The 18,154-nt window shown below is 41.0% G+C and overlaps 2 protein-coding genes across 4 annotated transcripts in view; one reads left to right on the plus strand and one right to left on the minus strand.

The window, feature by feature from the left end:
• The window catches only part of impa1 (inositol monophosphatase 1), a 23,177-nt gene extending 15,509 nt beyond the window's left edge, over positions 1-7,668 (plus strand). For 2 of the 3 annotated variants that reach the window (XM_057857852.1, XM_057857850.1), the window contains exons 4-9: positions 840-944; positions 1,021-1,066; positions 3,372-3,480; positions 3,544-3,652; positions 3,719-3,870; positions 3,933-7,668. In XM_057857852.1, the coding sequence (XP_057713835.1) occupies positions 840-944; positions 1,021-1,066; positions 3,372-3,480; positions 3,544-3,652; positions 3,719-3,870; positions 3,933-4,051 (640 nt within the window). In that variant the 3' untranslated portion in view covers positions 4,052-7,668. The remainder of the gene's footprint in view (positions 1-839; positions 945-1,020; positions 1,067-3,371; positions 3,481-3,543; positions 3,653-3,718; positions 3,871-3,932) is intronic. The other variant, XM_057857851.1, reaches the window with a different exon arrangement.
• c14h7orf25 (chromosome 14 C7orf25 homolog) lies at positions 4,745-15,782 on the minus strand. Its single transcript, XM_057857849.1, has 2 exons — positions 15,656-15,782; positions 4,745-8,629 (listed from the first exon to the last, which is right to left on the minus strand). Exon 2 carries the CDS (start codon positions 8,611-8,613, stop codon positions 7,387-7,389), a length of 1,227 nt encoding a protein of 408 aa, XP_057713832.1. The 5' UTR covers positions 8,614-8,629; positions 15,656-15,782; the 3' UTR covers positions 4,745-7,386.
• Between the last annotated feature and the right edge of the window lie 2,372 nt (positions 15,783-18,154).

An 18,154-nucleotide genomic window follows, 5' to 3' on the forward strand; every position in this document is an offset into this window, starting at 1 on the left:
GATCTAAAAGTTTTTTGAGTGAAAGCAGTGAATTAGTCTTTTTTTTTATTTAATTCTAGTTACATCTGAGATGCAATTTTTGGCTGTTTTCAACAATATACATTGAAAATAAAGACATTGATTGACTGAAAATGGTTCAAGATTAGATGAAATGTCTTGTTTTCTCATGCGTATTTATAATTGCTCTTCACCTAAAAATATATTTGTTTTATCCGATTACTCGATTAATCGATAGAATTTTCAGTCGATTACTCGATTACTAAAATATTCGATAGCTGCAGCTCTAATAGTATTTTTGTTGTTTTAACACAATAGATTGGTTTATTTACATTTCAAAAACCAGAAGCCATTCATTTACGAATGTGATTGAGCTTTAGTTTACATATTTAAATGTTCAGATATTAAGATTTGAATGAGGCAAAAGAACACGCTTTTTCTCTAAAATATACTTTTATAATCATTTGTTTCAGATGTACTGTAATTATTTTCTGTATCAAAAATTAATTTGGTGTTCAAAAAGTCTTTTTTGAAACTTGAGTCTTGAAAAAGAGGGTGTCGTCTTATAATCAGGGCCGTCTTATATTCGGGCCAATACGGTAGTTATGCTCCTCACTGTAGATGTGTGCAATGGCGCCTCCAGGTGGTGGACACAAATATTTATTGGCTGCCATTAATGGCACTAGACGTCCATTTCATTCAAATTGGTTGGGGTACTCAGAGGATGTCCAGTGTCTCCATCTGGCCACCACTGTAAACAAATTCTGGAGGTGCCACTGGACGTGTGCGGTTGAGTTGATGGTCCACTGTGTTGTTGTTGTTGTTGTCATGCGTTGCGTCAGCTTCATTGGGGAGGAGTCTGTGGCGGCAGGAGAAGGTTGCGTCCTGAGCGATAAGCCCACCTGGATCATCGACCCTATCGACGGCACCACCAATTTTGTCCACAGGTCCGGTCTGTTCTTTTCGTTTTTTTCAGTGCCGGTCATGAGGCTGACTCGAATGATTGCGATCTCTGCTCTTCAGCTTTCCTTTTGTTGCAGTTTCCATCGGATTCGCCGTCAACAAGCAGGTGAGGAGGTAAAGTCGGAGGTGTGCGAACTGTCAATCAATACTTGGGATGGGAATTGATAAGATTTTTACGATTCCGATTCCATTATTGATATTGCTTAACAATTCGATTCTTTATCGATTCCCTTATCGATTCTAATTTGGACGAATGGACTGTATGAGGTTCTGGGTTCAATATGTTTATGGTCCATTTGCCTCAGAGTGTCGGTTAGAACACAAGGAGCGGAAATTTTCGATACAGTAAGAAAACAAAATGCAAAATATAAATGTGCTAGTTGTTTATTACACACCTTTGTGCTTTCAACAATAGGAATATGAGCCTATACAATGCTAGAATTCTGCTCAAAAAGTAGCTGGTATTTAAAGATAATCCAACAATTTGCCTTTCAGACCTCGCGTATTGGTCAGCTTTCTTTCTGAAAGAAAAAATAAGTCTGTGCTAAAGAGAAAAGCAATCCCAATGACAAAGATTTTAACATGTATTTTACAAATGAAATGAATCATTTTTTCTTTCTTATGAACGGTTTTCAAAAGCTTTATTGGTGGATTTTCTCAAGTTAAAGCGCCACACAGAAATTAATTTAATTGTGTAAGCAGGATTTGTGTATTATTCTTATTATTTAATTTTAGGTGTTTTAGCTCATTTCAATTTATTTTATTTAATTGGGTTATTATTTATTTTAGTATGTGTTTATATTTCACAAATGTGATGTAGTATTCATTTATATTGTATATTTTATGTTGTATAACTTTAGTTCCTATGTGAATATTAGTTCCTACTTGTTTTGTTGTGGTAGGAGGGTTTTGTATTGAACACGGGGCCGTGTTGGTTATTATTATAGCAGAGAAGACAGCAGTAAATCTTACGATTGCATATTAGTTTGAAAATCGACCGGATCCACCGTATTTTTACATGAGTGACTTCCGGTCTGCCCGATCCTAGCTACCGGTAGTAGTATTGACGCAGGAGGGTTGCGTCTCGCGTCAAATAATAAACTCTGCCGTTCTTTTCGCGTGCGTCGTGTTGAGCCGCTTCTGGGACGCGTCTAACACGTGGCCGCACTGCGACTGGTGTGCATTGGCTGATTGACTTCAACGCCCGGGTTTCACACGCCGTTGACATTTCTGGCTTATACTGTCCTACCGTGTTGGTCCTCATTATAGTAGAGAAGACGGAGTAAATATAATCTACACAAAGAAACTGTAACCCGATCGACTTACAGCCTCGAAAAGTAAGGGTTATATTATGTCAGAAACTCGTTTTGTACGCCTCCGTTCCGAACCGAGCACCACGTACCGAAACGGTTCAATACAAATACATGTACCGTTACAACCTTACTATTAGTGCTGACTAAATAAAAAATGCAAATTGACTGTAAAGCAGTCAATAAAACACATACATGACTCGCACATTATAATAAACACAAAGGTGGTGGGGGGGGCGCGAGCGCGCGCGCACAACCCGGGAGCATGCTGCGTGCATGTGCGATCATCTTGGCCATAACAGTGGCGAAAACTAAGCACTTTACACTCATATGGATCGACAACATCATCTTAAGATGCTAAACTGACACTTTCCCTCTTAACACAAATGTGCAACGCGAATATAATGTAAACAACGCTCTTCTCGACGCAGCCAGAACGAGCGGGAGCAACCAGCCGACGTAACAGTAAAAATACGAAACGGTCGCGCATAAGAACTTTATGGCACAAAGAGGAAATACTTAAAATCATTCATGGACGCACACAGATGAATACTTCCTCACACAGTTGGACACATCTTAACAGGTGGCCGTCCTCTGCTCAAAATGCGCACTCTACGCCTATTCTCGGTCCCAGAATACGCAGCGCACATGACGTAGGACAATAACAGGAAGTAACTGACTGCTTGCTATGGCAACGAATGCATACCCATGGAATCTTTCTAACAGGAGTATTAAAATTGCTAATAAAATCGTTTAAGATTATTTTAGATGCATATATGTTATATTGGTCTTATAGAGAATTCGACGAGGAATACGATAGACCCATTAATAGACTTTTTGGGAAAAATCACCATTTCTTTAAGTAGTCTCATGAATAATGACATGGCCTGTGAAAAGCAATGTTAATTAGCGCGGCCACGACTCTCTCTAAATTATACTTGATGAGTAGTCTCTCTATGAGTAAACATGTAGCCATGCTTGTTGGAATTGATAATGCTTGTTGGAATTGATAAGAGAATCGTTAAATTTTCAAACGATTCCATGGAATTGGAACACACTCGATTCCCATCCCTAATCTATACCGTTGTCTCCGCCTTCCAGGTGGAGTTGGGCGTGGTGTACAGTTGCCTCCAGGATGAGATGTACACGGCGCGCCGTGGGAAGGGCGCCTTCTGCAATGGGCGCCCGTTACGGGTTTCTCACCAGCAAGGTCTCTGTTGTACGTCGTAAGCGGCACCGGAACAGGAAGTAATTTCCTGCCGATCGTCACCAGACATCCAGCGATCCATCATCGCCACAGAGTTCGGCTCCAACCGCGACCCGGCGGCGGTGGACAAGATCTTTTCCAGCCTCAGGAACGTGGTCAGCATTCCGGTCCACGGGTAAGCAGACTGCCAAACCGGATCTGCCCAGCATTCGCAACGTTGACTGAGCACGTGTCGTCACAGTGTGCGCGGCGCCGGAAGCGCCGCTGTCAACATGTGCATGGTAGCGTCGGGACGCGTGGAGGCTTACTACGAGATGGGAATCCACGTGTGGGACATCGCTGCCGGATCATTGATAGTCTCCGAAGCCGGCGGCGTCCTAATGGATGTGGAAGGTGAGCGGTAAGTCGCAGCGACCTCACATAGCGCCAGTTCACACCGGCGCGCTTGTGCGCAGGAGGCCCGCTGGACTTGATGTCTCGCCGCGTTCTGGCCGCCAATAACCGCAGCGTCGGCGATCGGCTGGTCGATAAAATCGACGCCTTCACATTGCGGAGAGACGATGACGCCTCGTGACCAAGGTGCCGCAAATCAGTCCAGATGTGCTCTCTGGCATATTTTTCACCAAAAATGGTTTGAAACACGCACATTCTTTATGTATATTTGGGTTTACTTTGTATTTTTTGAACAACAAGTTCATGACTATTCCTGAAAAATATAACAAAGAAACACAAAGTTTGATGTTTAGTTTTAGGTAGTCAAAGTATTGATATTGAAATGTATACTCCAAAAATACTGTATACCATTTTCGATACCACAAAAAAAAAAAAAAAAAAAAAAAATTAAATGGTACTTTTTAACTCTTTAAGTGTTTGTCTATCGGTGTTTGTTATTTTTTTGACATAAAGAAAGTGCGCCAAAATCAACAAGATGTGAGCAAGCAGAGGTGGTTAGTAATACGTTATTTACTTGTGTAACTTTTTGAGAAAAATGTACTTCTAAGAGTAGTTTTACTAAGCCTTACTTTTTACTTGAGTAGATTTGTGAAGAAAAAACAATCCTCTCACTCCGCTCCTTGGAGCTACACAAGAATTGTTACATTTTTCCTCTTTTTTTCTTCATACTAGATTTATTTATTTAAGCCAACGATACCAATGAGACGCAACTAGGCATGTGCCGGTATGATACACTGCTGGCCAAAAGTATTGGCAATCCTGTCAGATAATGCTAAATTTTTCCCAGAAAATGATTGCAATTACAAATGCTTTGATAGTTATATCTTCGTTTATTTTGCTTGCAATGAAAAAAACACAAAAGACAGTGGGACAAAAAAATTTAAATCATTGTCATTTTGCTCAAAACTCCAAAAATGGGCCAGACAAAAGTATTGGCATCCTTTGAAAAATCAAGTGATGCTTCTCTATAATTTGTGTAATTAACAGCACCTGTTACTTACCTGTGGGACAAAACAGGTGGTGGCAATAACTAAATGACACTTGCAGCCAGTTAAAATGGATTAAAGTTGACTGTACCTCTGTCCCATGTCCTTGTGTGTACCACATTGAACATGAAGAAAAGAAAGAAGACCAAAGAACCGTCTGAGGACTTGAGAAGCAAAATTGTGAGGAAGCATGGGCAATCTCAAGTCTACAAGTCCATCTCCTAAGACCTGAATGTTCCTGTGTCTACCTATGTCATCAATAAGTGTAAAGCCCATAGCACTGTGGCTAACCTCCATAGATGTGGACGGGAAAGAAAAATTCACGAGATTTCAAGGAAAGATTGTGCGGATGGTGGATAAAGAACCTCGACTAACATTCACACAAGTTCAAACTGTCCCTCAGTCCAAGGGTACAACAGTGTCAACCCGTACTATCCGTCGGTATCTGAATGAAAAGAGACTCTGTGGTGTGATACCCAGGAAGACCCCACTTCTGACCCAGAGACATAAAAAGGCCAGGCTGCAGTTTGCCAAAACTTATCTGACAAAGCCAAAAACCTTTTGGAAGAATGTTCACTGGTCAGATGAGACAAAAGTAGAGCTTTTTGGGGAATAAGCAAAAAAACAAGTCCCCACAGTCGAACATGGCGAAGGTTCCCTGATGTTTTGGGGCTGCTTTGCTACCTCTGGCACTGGACTGCTTGACCGTGTGCATGGCATTATGAAGTCTGAAGACTACCAACAGATTTTGCAGCATAATGTAGGGCCCAGTGTGAGAAAGCTGGGTCTCCCTCAGAGGTCACGGGTCTTCCAGCTGGACAATAACCCAAAACACACTTCAAACAGCACTAGAAAATGGTTTGAGAGAAAGCACTGGAGACTTCTAAAGTGGCTAGCAATGAGTCCAGACCTGAATCCCATAGAACAGCTGCCGAGAGATCTGAAAATGGCAGTTTGGGGAAGGCATCCTTCAAATCTGAAGCAGTTGGCCAAAGAACAATGGAGTTTTGTGTAAAATGATAATGATTTCATTTTTTTTCATTCTCTTTTGTGTTTTTTCATTGCAAGCAAAATAAATGAAGATATTAATAATAGGGCTGTCAAACGATGAAAATTTTTAATCGAGTTAATCACAGCTTAAAAATTAATTAATCGCAATTCAAACCATCTATAAAATATGCCATTTTTTTCTGTAAATTATTGTTGGAATGGAAAGAAGACACAAGACGGTTATATACATTCAACATACTGTACATAAGTACTATATTTGTTTATTATAACAATAAATCAACAAGATGGCATTAACTGATTAACATTAATTCTGTTAAAGCGATCGATGTATAGAAAGACTTGTAGTTCTTAAAAGATAAAGGTTAGTGCAAGTTATAGAAATTTTATATTAAAACCCCTCAATGTTTTCGTTTTAATAAAATTTGTAAAATTTTCAATCAAAAAATAAACTAGTAGCTCGCCATTGTTGATATCAATAATTAATCATTGCTCATGGTGCAATGTGGTAAAATCAGTTGCACCCAAGCGCCAGCAGAGGACGAAAAAACTCCAAAAAACACAACTAACAAGTGGACATGGCACTGAGCTGTCATTTTAATGTGTTTGAGCGGGGCATGTGCGTTAATTGCGTCAAATATTTTAACGTGAATAAAAAATAATTACCGCCTGTTAACGCAATAATTTTGACAGCCCTATACTAACAAAGCATTTGTAAATGCAATCATGTTCTGGAAGAAATTGAGCATTATCTGAGAGAATTGCAGGGGTGCCAATACTTTTGACCAGCAGTGTAATTATTTGTACTCTTTAACTTTTCTAATTATTTTTAAATGACTGTACGGAGACCTTGAGTGCAAGAAAGGGGCCTTCAAATAAAATCTATTATTTAGATACACGTATATGATATCGGTAGCACAGTCAAAAAATGTCTCTCTTCAAATCAAAGTATGTGAATTGAGGCACAGCATCCACAAGCGAACAGAAGTCATGCAATAAATTCCATTATTGGTTAATACATGTTCTGACAGAATGCCGGTTCAAAAGTTGGAAGTGCATGGCCGCCACTCAATAGCAGTTAATGAGTTAAAACTTTATTATTACAACATCCAGCCTGTATCATAGCCACAAAGGGGTTTGTCATGAACCAAACTATTTGTAAAGCTGTCAAAAATTTAGCAGATAAGTCATTTATCTCAAGATGGCTGCAAGTTACACTGTCAACTTTAATACATCAAGCCTTGTTTTCTTTCTAGGTGTCAGTCTCTCCTGAAGTATAAAAATGTCTGCACTTTTTCAATTGTGTTTGCTAGCGATGACGGCCGACGTGTTGTTCACATGCTGTTGAAGACCTCAGCTCACTTTTTGTGTGTGAAAAGAGGCATGGCCTCCACAAAGGAAAAAAAGGAAGCAGGAAGTCATGCTTTAAATTCCTTTATTAGTGAAGAGAAGGGTTTTAGTGTTAGACGGGCATGGCCCTCCACTCCTTGCCCTCGGTGAGCGCTCGCGGCTCGTGCACAAAGACACTGAAGCGGACGCCCTGATTGGCCGCCGCCCTGACAAACCTGGCGTTGGCCGTCAGGGTGACCGCCCGTAGTCGGTCCCCGGTGCCGAAGATTAATAGCGAGCGGCGGTTGACCTTGGCGCTAGGTTCTAGGGCCAGCGCCCGTTCCGAAGGCCAGTCGTCCACCAGCTGCAGGCGGCTTAGCAGCTGGCGTGCGCGCTCCTTTTCGCCGGGCCCGCCCAGCGTGTCCAAGATGGTTTGAAAGTCATCGACGGCGGCGCGGCAGGCATACAGCTCCTTTCCTGCCATAACGGCATCAAGGACTGGCAGGACCGGGCGCTGCCGCTCTTGCGCCGCCTGCTCGGTTAGGACGGGCTCGCGGAAAGCCAGTCGGCAGCGGCCGTGGCTCAGCGACGACACGTAGGCGATGAGCGCCGTGATGTCCAGGTTGACGCGACCGCACTCCTCAACGCCCGCATCCGCAGGGAACGCCAGGCTGGCTAAAACCGTGCCGCGGTCCACGCGCGTAGCCTCCAACTCTGGTTCCTCTCCTTCGTCATCGTTGTCGTCGTCGTCTTCTCCATCCTCGCAGTCCTCCGTTGACACTGCGTCGACGGCCACCACGTCCCCGCGGACGGCCACGCCCATTTCCTCCAGGTGTCGGGCCACGGGCTCGGACACGCCGTTGTAGAAGGCGAAGACCACCCGTGGGTGAACGTACCCAAGTGGTTGCTGTTGGCTGGCGAGCGTAAAGTCTTCGGCCTGCCCGACGATGCTCTTAGCGCCGTAGCGTCCGCGTCCCTGCCAGATGTTGTGCAGCGCTTCGGCCTTCCTACCCACTGACTTGACCCAGGTGCGCCCGCCGTCGGCCACTACGTCCACCGTCAGCGTACGAGCTTGCCCGTCGGCGTCCCGGTAAGAGAAGACGCGCAGCACGGCGACCACTCCCTCCAGGCTCTCGGCCGAATTCAGCACGGCCGTCAGGTGGGTCAGGTTAGTGCTGTTCAGGTGGGACGCTTTGAGCGCCACCTGGCCGCCGTCGGCGCGCCGCAGGAAGCGCAGCTCGGCGCGAAGTTTGCCGCACAGCTTCCCGCGTCCTTCCACGGCGTCGTCCATTTGCTCGGCGCGCTGGTACAATGCCTCGGCCGCGTCCATCCGCTCCCGTAACATGTCCTGGAGCGACATGGTGGACGCATCCTACCTGGAGAGAGAGTTTGTCATGCAACTGGTCAGAGCCCTTGCTCGTCAGCCATCTTAAGACAGGATCATTCGATTTGTGCCATTGAGGTCGATAAATGTCCATTCGTGTGGCTCTTAAAAACGAAGTAATGTTTTTTTTACATGAGTTGTCAATAGTAGACATCCAATTCATTTGAAGTGAAATTTTCCTTCAAATGGATCGGACGTCTAACGCCGTCAATGGCAACCAATAAGTTTATGAAATAACAAAGCCGTTTGAAAGGTAGGTGTTTCCATAGTTTCGTTGTTCTAAGTGGAAACGTGATCTTTAAAACTGAGAAACCGCGAAAATCTTAAAAGGCTGCAAAAGTAATTTAAAAAAATATTTATTAAAATGAAATCGAAAAACCATGAAAAAAAACATTGCGCGAAACACGAAAAAGTGTCAGTCAAGGGCGTAGGTTTGGTCCCAACATTGGTAGGGACGATATAACTGCATAACCTGCATATATACTTTTAGCTGGGGAAGGGGCATTAATAAGACCAAAAAGATTGGGTGAACGGGGGTCAGGGATACATTTTTCACGAATATGAACCTAATTGATTGATAGGCTAAATGATCAATAAAAAATAAATCTGTATTGAATTATAATAACGTTCATATGTATTGGTCCAAGTGATACATCGTTCGATTCAAACCTTCGTTTTCAAAAAATTACCAAAGAAACATTTCGAAAACTTCCAGAATAAATGACTGGATTTTTTTTTGTTTAGCAAATTTAAATTGCAATATTTGAAGAGAATTTAAATGATATTAACATACGCAATAATCTCTTAACTATCCAAGAATGCAAAAAATAAACAATTGTCTTAAGATCACTCAACATTGTCTAAATAAAGAAATTAAATACAACTGAAAAACACTTAGTTTGGGAATACCAAAAATAAATAAAAATGGAACCTTCCTTCAGGTAAAACACTACTGCTTTTGTCCACAAACACAACCAAACTCTACAAAAAATGAAAGCTCCTTTGGGCTGCTTTAAGACCACATAAATAAAAATGAAAATCGGGGAGAAGGGATTAAACCTCTGTTCACTACATTTCTCACAATTAACGTTAACAGTAGAAAACATACAGTGGGGCAAATAATTTAGTCAACCACTAATTGTGCAAGTTCTCCCACTTGAAAATATTAGAGAGGCCTGTAATTGTCAACATGGGTAAACCACAACCATGAGAGACCGAATGTGGAAAAAAAAAAAAAAAAAAAAATCACATCGTTTGATTTTTAAATAATTTATTTGCAAATCATGGTGGAAAATAAGTATTTGGTCAATGCCAAAAGTTCATCTCAATACTTTGTGATGTACCCTTTGTTGGCAATAACGGAGGCCAAATGTTTTCTGTAACTCTTCACAAGCTTTTCACACACTGTTGCTGGTATTTTGGCCCATCCTTCCATGCAGATCTCCTCTAGAGCAGTGATGTTTTGGGGCTGTCGTTGGGCAACGCGGACTTTCAACTCCCTCCACAGATTTTCTATGGGGTTGAGATCTGGAGACTGGCTAGGCCACTCCAGGACCTTGAAATGCTTCTTACGAAGCCACTCCTTTGTTGCCCTGGCTGTGTGTTTGGGATCATTGTCATGCTGAAAGACCCAGCCACGTCTCATCTTCAACGCCCTTGCTGATGGAAGGAGATTTTCACTCATAATCTCTCGATTCATGGCCCCATTCATTCTTTCCTTTACACAGATCAGTCATCCTGGTCCCTTTGCAGAAAAACAGCCCCAAAGCATGATGTTTCCACCCCCATGCTTCACAGTGGGTGTGGTGTTCTTCGGATGTAATTCAGTATTCTTTCTCCTCCAAACACGAGAACCTGTGTTTCTACCAAAAAGTTCCATTTTGGTTTCATCTGACCATAACACATTCTCCCAGTCCTCTTCTGGATCATCCAAATGCTCTCTAGCGAACAGCAGACGGGCCTGGACGTGTACTTTCTTCAGCAGGGGGACACGTCTGGCAGTGCGGGATTTAAGTCCCTGGCAGCGCATTGTGTTACTGATAGAAGCCTTTGTTACTGTGGTCCCAGCTCTCTGTAGGTCATTCACTAGGTCCCCCCGTGTGGTTCTGGGATTTTTGCTCACCGTTCTTGTTATCATTTTGACGCCACGGGGTGAGATCTTGCATGGAGCCCCAGATCGAGGGAGATTATCAGTGGTCTTGTATGTCTTCCATTTTCCAATAATTGCGTCCACAGTTGAGTTGATTTCGTTCCACCAAGTGTTTTACCTAAGGCAGATTCAGCCTTCCCTGCCTGGTGCAGGTCTACAATTTTGTCTCTAGTGTCTTTTGACAGCTCTTTGGTCTTGGCCATAGTGGAGTTTGGAGTGTGACTGACTCAGGTTTTGGGCAGGTGTCTTTTATACCGATAATTAGTTAAAGCAGGTTCCATTAATACAGGTAACGAGTGCCGCCTCGTTAGACCTCGTTGACAGCCAAAAATCCTGCTTGTTTGTAGGTGACCAAATACTTATTTTCCACTCTAATTTGGAAATAAATTCTTTAAAAATCAAACAATGTGATTTTTATTTTTTTTTTCCACATTCTGTCTCTCATGGTTGAGGTTTACACATGATGACAATTACAGGCCTCTCTAATCTTTTCAAGTAGGAGAACTTGCACAATGGGTGGTTGACTAAATACTTATTTGCCCCACTGTACTGAAGGACACTTCTCTAAGCAGCTACTACTCGAGTTTTGCAGGTTAGCAAATTCATAAAGTTGAATGTTATGCCAACTCTGATGCAGGTCGGACTTTCAGTCGCAAAATTAGTGTTGTGTTCCCCACCTCCACAACATTGACATCTTTTTACATTACTTACAAAGGTTGCTGCTGCTGCTGGCCGAAATAAAATTCTAACTAGGGATGTCCCGATCCAGGTTTTTGCACTTCCGATCCGATACCGATATTCTTTTGCACTTCTGATCCGATACCGATACCGGCCTATCTTAGCATGTATTAAAGTTTAAAGTTATTTACCCCTTCTTACTTAGTTGTCAGACTCATGTTGAAAAGGGTTTTAGTACTCTTGATAACAACTAGCCAGCTGAATTAGGTGAGTTTGAATAACACGCAATGATTGGTAACAAGAAACTGACCTGTTTATTCAGTGACAAACACAAAATATTATAAATAACAAACAGAAATGGCATTGTCAGTCAGTAACACGTGCAAATAATATTGTAAACTGTCAGTGGAAAATCCCACAAACCCCCCAAGCTATTAGATGCTTTTAATGTTTCGTGCATTAGTTACAATAATTGTATAAAAAGCCTCTCAGGTTTAAATAAACGACTATTTCAGTATCAAGTTAACATTTTAAAACGGTAAATAAAATACTCAAGTCCCCATTCTGTATCAGCAGCTTTAAACTACATTCAATTCATTTAATTTTGCGAATCTAAAGTTGTTAAAATTGCTCCCGTTATTCCATAATTTCCCTTCTGTCTACTTTTAACATGTGAAAGTTTTAAAACTGTTTTGAAGATATTCAAGTCAAGATTTTGCCGATTTAGGAGTATTTTAAATAAAAAGTTAATTACGTTCGCTTGAAAGGTTCACTAAAACAGCCTACAAGAGAAGTCTCCTGCTTTAAGATGGCGGCTGTTTACTAACGCACGTAGTTTTTATTGCACGTGTTGCTAACGGTGTCGAGTGTCATTTTGCATCTAGTTCTATATATATATATGATATCTATTAGACAAGCATGATGGACGGCATTGCGTCCCAAAGACCGCGCTGTGTATTAGTTCCGCTTTACTTGACATATTTGAATAATCGGAATTTGGATGCTTGTGAATTGTTCTCGAATCTTCCAGGGCCGAATCGCTGAAGGATGTAATGACGTCTGGGCATGTTGTACCGTGGTTCTAATGCTGTGTTCCAAAAAAGTGGGATGTCGGACTTTTCCGACCTCCGACTAGGAAAATATCATTGGAATGCCACTCGAACTGGGAGGTCCAAGTCGCGAAGTCGGAGAAAAAACAACTACCCCGACTTCCAAGTTGTTTCAATCTGACGTCACTGGACAAAATGGCGCTCAAGAAAACGTATTGAATGATAACACAATAATAGAGCTGAAACGAATACTCGAGCAACTCGAGTAACTCGAGTTTAAAAACTGATCCGAGTAATTTTATTCACCTCGAGTAATCGTTTATTTTGACAGCTCTAAGCATCACGTTTTGCTAGGACTACTTTTAATGCGGGACAACGCGCTGATGTCACGTGCGTAGAGGAAGAAGCAAAAAAAAAAAAACAACTTACTGCAGCAGACAGCCGCTACAAACGACGCCGACGTTGCTAAATACTAGCCTGCACATGCTACGTTAGTTGCAGCTAGCATCTGATGAGTCTCATAGAGATCACATGTATGTTGAACTAGATGCGAAATGACTGACTAGGCCGCGTCTGGGCAGCGTTAGCAAACAGCCGCCATCTTAAAGCAGTACAGCGCTAAGCGCTAATAAAGAGCGCTAAGCGCTAATATATAAGATTAACGGTACTGTCACTACTAGCTCACGTAACGTTAGCCCTGCGGAGGGCTAGGTTTCTATTAATTAAGACCACTTTCGATGCGTGGCTAATGTGTCTTACATACAGGCTTTAACATAACATAGCGTTGTGGAGTGATGAGGGTGTCAAATAAAAACTCAATAATGCTAACTATCAATTTTAGCTCAGTAGTCATTGCTGGATAAAACACCAAGTAGCACTAGTCCCTAATGTGCTCCAATACAGCCTGTATCATACATTTATATTGAACACTGCAAAAATTCTAAATCCTATCAGGACTTACAGTTTAGACTAACTTAAAACTTTACTAGAACTTAAAAATGGCTTGACACAAATAGAAATTCAATTGAAAAACGTGGGGAAAAATCCTAACTTTTAAGTGATGTGTGTTATCAAGCGTAAAGGCATTTTTAGGTGTGCATATATATATATATATATATATATATATATATATATATATATATATAGTGAATTAGTCTTTTTTTTTTTTTTTTTTTTTTTTAATTCTAGTTACATCTGAGATGCAATTCTTGGCTGTTTTCAGCAATATACATAAAAAATAAAGACATTGATTGACTGAAAATGATAAAATGTCTTGTTTTCTCATGTATATCTATAGTTGCTCTTCACCTAAAAATATATTTGTTTTATCCGATTACTCGATTAATCGATAGAATTTTCAATCGATTACTAAAATATTCGATAGCTGCAGCCCTACACAATAATGAAGTAAATCAAGTTTATTTGAGACGCCATGTATTTTTTCTCATACAGTGAATTATCTTTGTTGTGCTATGTTTTTATATTGACGATCAGCAAAGGATGTAACTAAAAAAAGGCAGTTTACAGTGTGGGCAATAACGCAGCCGTCGTTTTTCCTCTACTATTTGATCGCTTATAGGAAGGCAGGTTCGCTGGAGGTCAAAATGTCTTTGGATGGCCAAAATAAAACACACCTCGTCACGATCAGCCATCTTTGTTGTTTACATTTGCTTGGAACGCTTTGAGGTCGGAACTGGTACCATCCGAGTGGGATAAATCCGACTTCCCACTTCTCTGGAATGCAGCATAAAAGTGTTGGATGGTGCGTCTTTACTCACGAGAGATAATGGCTCGTCATCCAGAATGAATTCTTCGGCAATGACTCTAGTTATTCCCTGGGCTTTGGGACTGTCGAGTGCCAGTTTGTCACGCATAGCAAAAGTTTCTGCCAGTGTAAGTTGCGTTGGTTCTATTAAAACTTCTTACAGCTTTACCACCACGCTTGACTTTATTGTGGCGTATGTTGCACTCTGCCTCGTCGTCTTTGTCGTCCTTTAAGGTGAAATGATCCCACACAGCTGACATTTTTACCGATAAAGTCTCTCGGTAAATTGGGAGACGGTAATGAAGTGTGTTGAAGGAGTGCCGTAAAATGCGGACCGGATTTTAGGGAAACCAAAGCAAAAACTGGAATGGATTATGTATATCGGTGCGCTGGAAAAACCGGACCGGATTTTCAAACAAACTAGATCGGAAGTCTGGATCGGAATTTTTCCGTGTCGGCCGATCCGCATTTTTTTGCCCATATCGGCGTCCGATCCGATCCAAATATCGGATCGGGACATCTCTAACATCCCTCGTCTTCGAGGAGGGCGGAGGAGGCTGCATGTTGTCGACATGTTGTATTCTGTCTGGGCTGTGAGTGCATGTGTTTGTGGGGGGGGGGATGTCATCAGCCAATCAAACGTGTGTTCTGTGGGAAAAAATGGACTGGCATATTCAGCAAGTGAAAAGGGGTAAATGTCAGCATGAACATAATCAAAATAATTCTCTTAATAATAGTCGGGTCAATTCTATCCGTACAACTTATGGAAAGACAATCTCAATTACCTATATAACTGAAGTCATGATATAATGCCAATAAGGTTGCTTAAAAGTTGGTGGGGACAATTTGAGCATCCTGAAAGTTGCTAGTGTCATGTCCCTACCGTCCCTATGCAACTCTACGCCCTTGGTGTCAGTGTATGTTTAGACGAAACCTTGACTTAAGCAATCTTGAGCTTTTGCAATGGCTACGTCCACTCTGGTTATCACATCCCCGACCACTTCGAGGGCAAACCAAACGCCAGATTGACATCAGATTTAACAGAAAACGCGAATAATAGTAGTTATCACGCCTTGATACCTCTCAATCATGTCCAATTCCTATGAATGTGTGATTTTGGACATTTGTCAATGCCATTACAACAAAACAAAACAAACTGAAAATGGTAACGTAAATTCCCAATAATGTCAAGGATTCCCTCGCGCCAACAAAACGATGACGTTAATGCGTTACGCACAAATTCGGGAAATGGCAGCCTGGGACATACATTTAGTAATCCCGCGAGCTCAATAAAGACGAGCCGTTAACGTCGTCAATGTCACACTAAACTCACAAGCTAGATAAAAAGGTGAAAAATGGAACAAGATGAGGACTTACTATGAATGCTTTTCGTGGAAAACTGACTCAGCGAGCCGACTGCTAGCTACTGATGCTAACTGTGAACTTCTTTCAGAGACAGCACATATATGAGGCTAGATCTCTTAAAGGCGGAGGCTGCGGCGTAAGTAACTGGCGGCCATCTTGCGTCGGTGGTGGTCCTAATGGACGTCAGGTGTGATTTTCATATTTCGCTGAATTATTGACGGATTACGAACTGTTTTGTGTATAACACAACGTTGGTATTATTCAGGTTAAAAATGTATTTTTTGAGACGATATTAAAACAGTATATTAAATTTGGTTGAAAATTGAGCAATTTAGAGCCATTTCTAAGTACAGACTTCATTGGCCGACTTAGCTGTTTAACGAACGACCCCGACGCAAAATGGCCGACTCATTGGCTCGCAAGTGCAAATGAAACATCTGGTTATATGATTTCTGTGACGTCTTCCTCTTCCGACTGGAATGACAACACGCACACTTCCGGTGTCTTTTCAGAGTATGTTGTTCAAAGCGCTTTAAATACTGATATTTTTTTTGTTGCTACCAAAGTTATAATAGTAGATTTGGTTTGAAATATCTAGTTTTTTTTAAAATTATGAAATGATTAGTTTTAGTTTAGTTTTAATGTTAGTTTTTCACACTTTGGAATATTTATCAGGTCCAGGATTTAACAAAACTGAACAAAAGAAAACATTTTTCTAAATGTAGTCAGGCATTTGGAATTTTGTCATGTAAAACTATTGCTTCTTCGGATAAAATACAAATTATCACTAGTACAATGAACATTCATTCGTCCATGCGCAAAATGCAGGTTTGTGTAACATATTAAGGGTGCATCGATTATTTAAGTAATCGATTAATCTGTCAATTAGTTCGAAAAATCGAGTAATCTGATTAGGAACATTTAATGCGTTGCAGAATAAATTTTAGATGTAAAACAAAGGCTTGCTAAGATTGCACTTTCAAAAGAGTATTAAATGCCAATACAAACTAAGATCACAGTTTCTTCAAACTATGCAGAATTGCACTTTCATTTCACAAGACCAATAAATGCATTTAAAAACAAAATAAATTACCGGAGCTTAGCCTCAAACGGTATAAAAAGATAAATGAGGATCGAAGTACAACGAAAGAACGATTGGCTAATTTGCTTAGTAAAAGTCCGCTATCTTAAGTGCAATAAAATGCTTTTTAAAAAACTTGTATTTGATTTTTTTTAAACAAAGATATAGAACCATAATTCAAGAATAAATAATTCAAACATCCCTACAAAAACCTGCTAAATATTCCTATAAACTAAATTACAAATGCACCATAAAAACATATTAGCTCAAACAAAAACTTACCTCATATGTTGGACTTAACAGGGAGCAGCTGGATTCAGCCATGTGAAATAAGTTATGTCTTATTCACTGTTGCCACTAGAGGGCAGTGTATCCACCCAAATCAATAAAACTAAAGGTAAACCCTTTCAAAACAAACCATTACAACACCACTCTATAATAATTAAATCAATCCTTGAAGCAGCAAAATTTGATTCAAAGCTTTTTTCTACTCAAGTTAATCGATTCATCGTTACAGCACTATACAGCAGGATTAAACTATTGAAGAGGAACCTTTGGTTTGCCAGATAAGCACTTTGCAACAGAGAATCTAGCTACAGTGGTGTGAAAAAGTATCTGAACCTTTTGGAATTTCTCACATTTCTGCATAAAATCACCTTCAAATATGATCTGATCTTTGTCAAAATCACATGGATGAAAAAACAGTGTCTGCTTTAACTAAAACCACCCAAACGTTTGTTTTCATACTTTAATGAGGATAGCATGCAAGCAATGACAGAAGGGGGCAAATAAGTAAGTGAACCCTCTGCCTAAGGAGACTTAAAGCTGCCCTGCCCACTATAAAACACGCACCTGGTAATAATTGTCTTGATGAGAAGCATTGTCTGATGTGCATCATGGCTCGGTCAAAAGAGCTGTCTGAAGACCTGCGATCAAGGATTGTTGATTTGTATAAAGCTGGAAAAGGATACAAACCCATCTCTTAAAGTCTGGATGTTCATCAATCGACAGTCAGAGAAGTTGTCTACAAATGGAGAGAGTTTGGCACTGTTGCTTCTCTCCCAAGGAGTGGTCATCCACCAAAGATGATGCCAAGAGTTCAGCGCAGAATACTCAGAGAGGTATAAAAGAACCCTAGAGTGTCTGCTAAAGACTTAGAGATATCACTGGCACAGTCCAATGCCCTTTGTGGACACATCAACTATATGGAAAACTATGGCCAAGAATGGTATTCATGGGAGGCCTGCACAGAAGAAGCGACAGCCTTCTAAAAAAAAAAAAAACATTGTTGCTCGTTTAATGTTCGCAAAAAGGAACTTGGACACTCACTTTTGGCAAAATATTTTGTGGACTGATGAAACCAAAGTTGAATTGTTTGGGAGTAACACCCAATGTGTGGAGGAAAAATGGAACAGCTGACCAACAGCAAC

The sequence above is a fragment of the Corythoichthys intestinalis genome, chromosome 14 (genome assembly GCF_030265065.1).
Source record: "Corythoichthys intestinalis isolate RoL2023-P3 chromosome 14, ASM3026506v1, whole genome shotgun sequence".
In the NCBI taxonomy this organism is placed as follows: Eukaryota; Metazoa; Chordata; class Actinopteri; order Syngnathiformes; family Syngnathidae; genus Corythoichthys; species Corythoichthys intestinalis.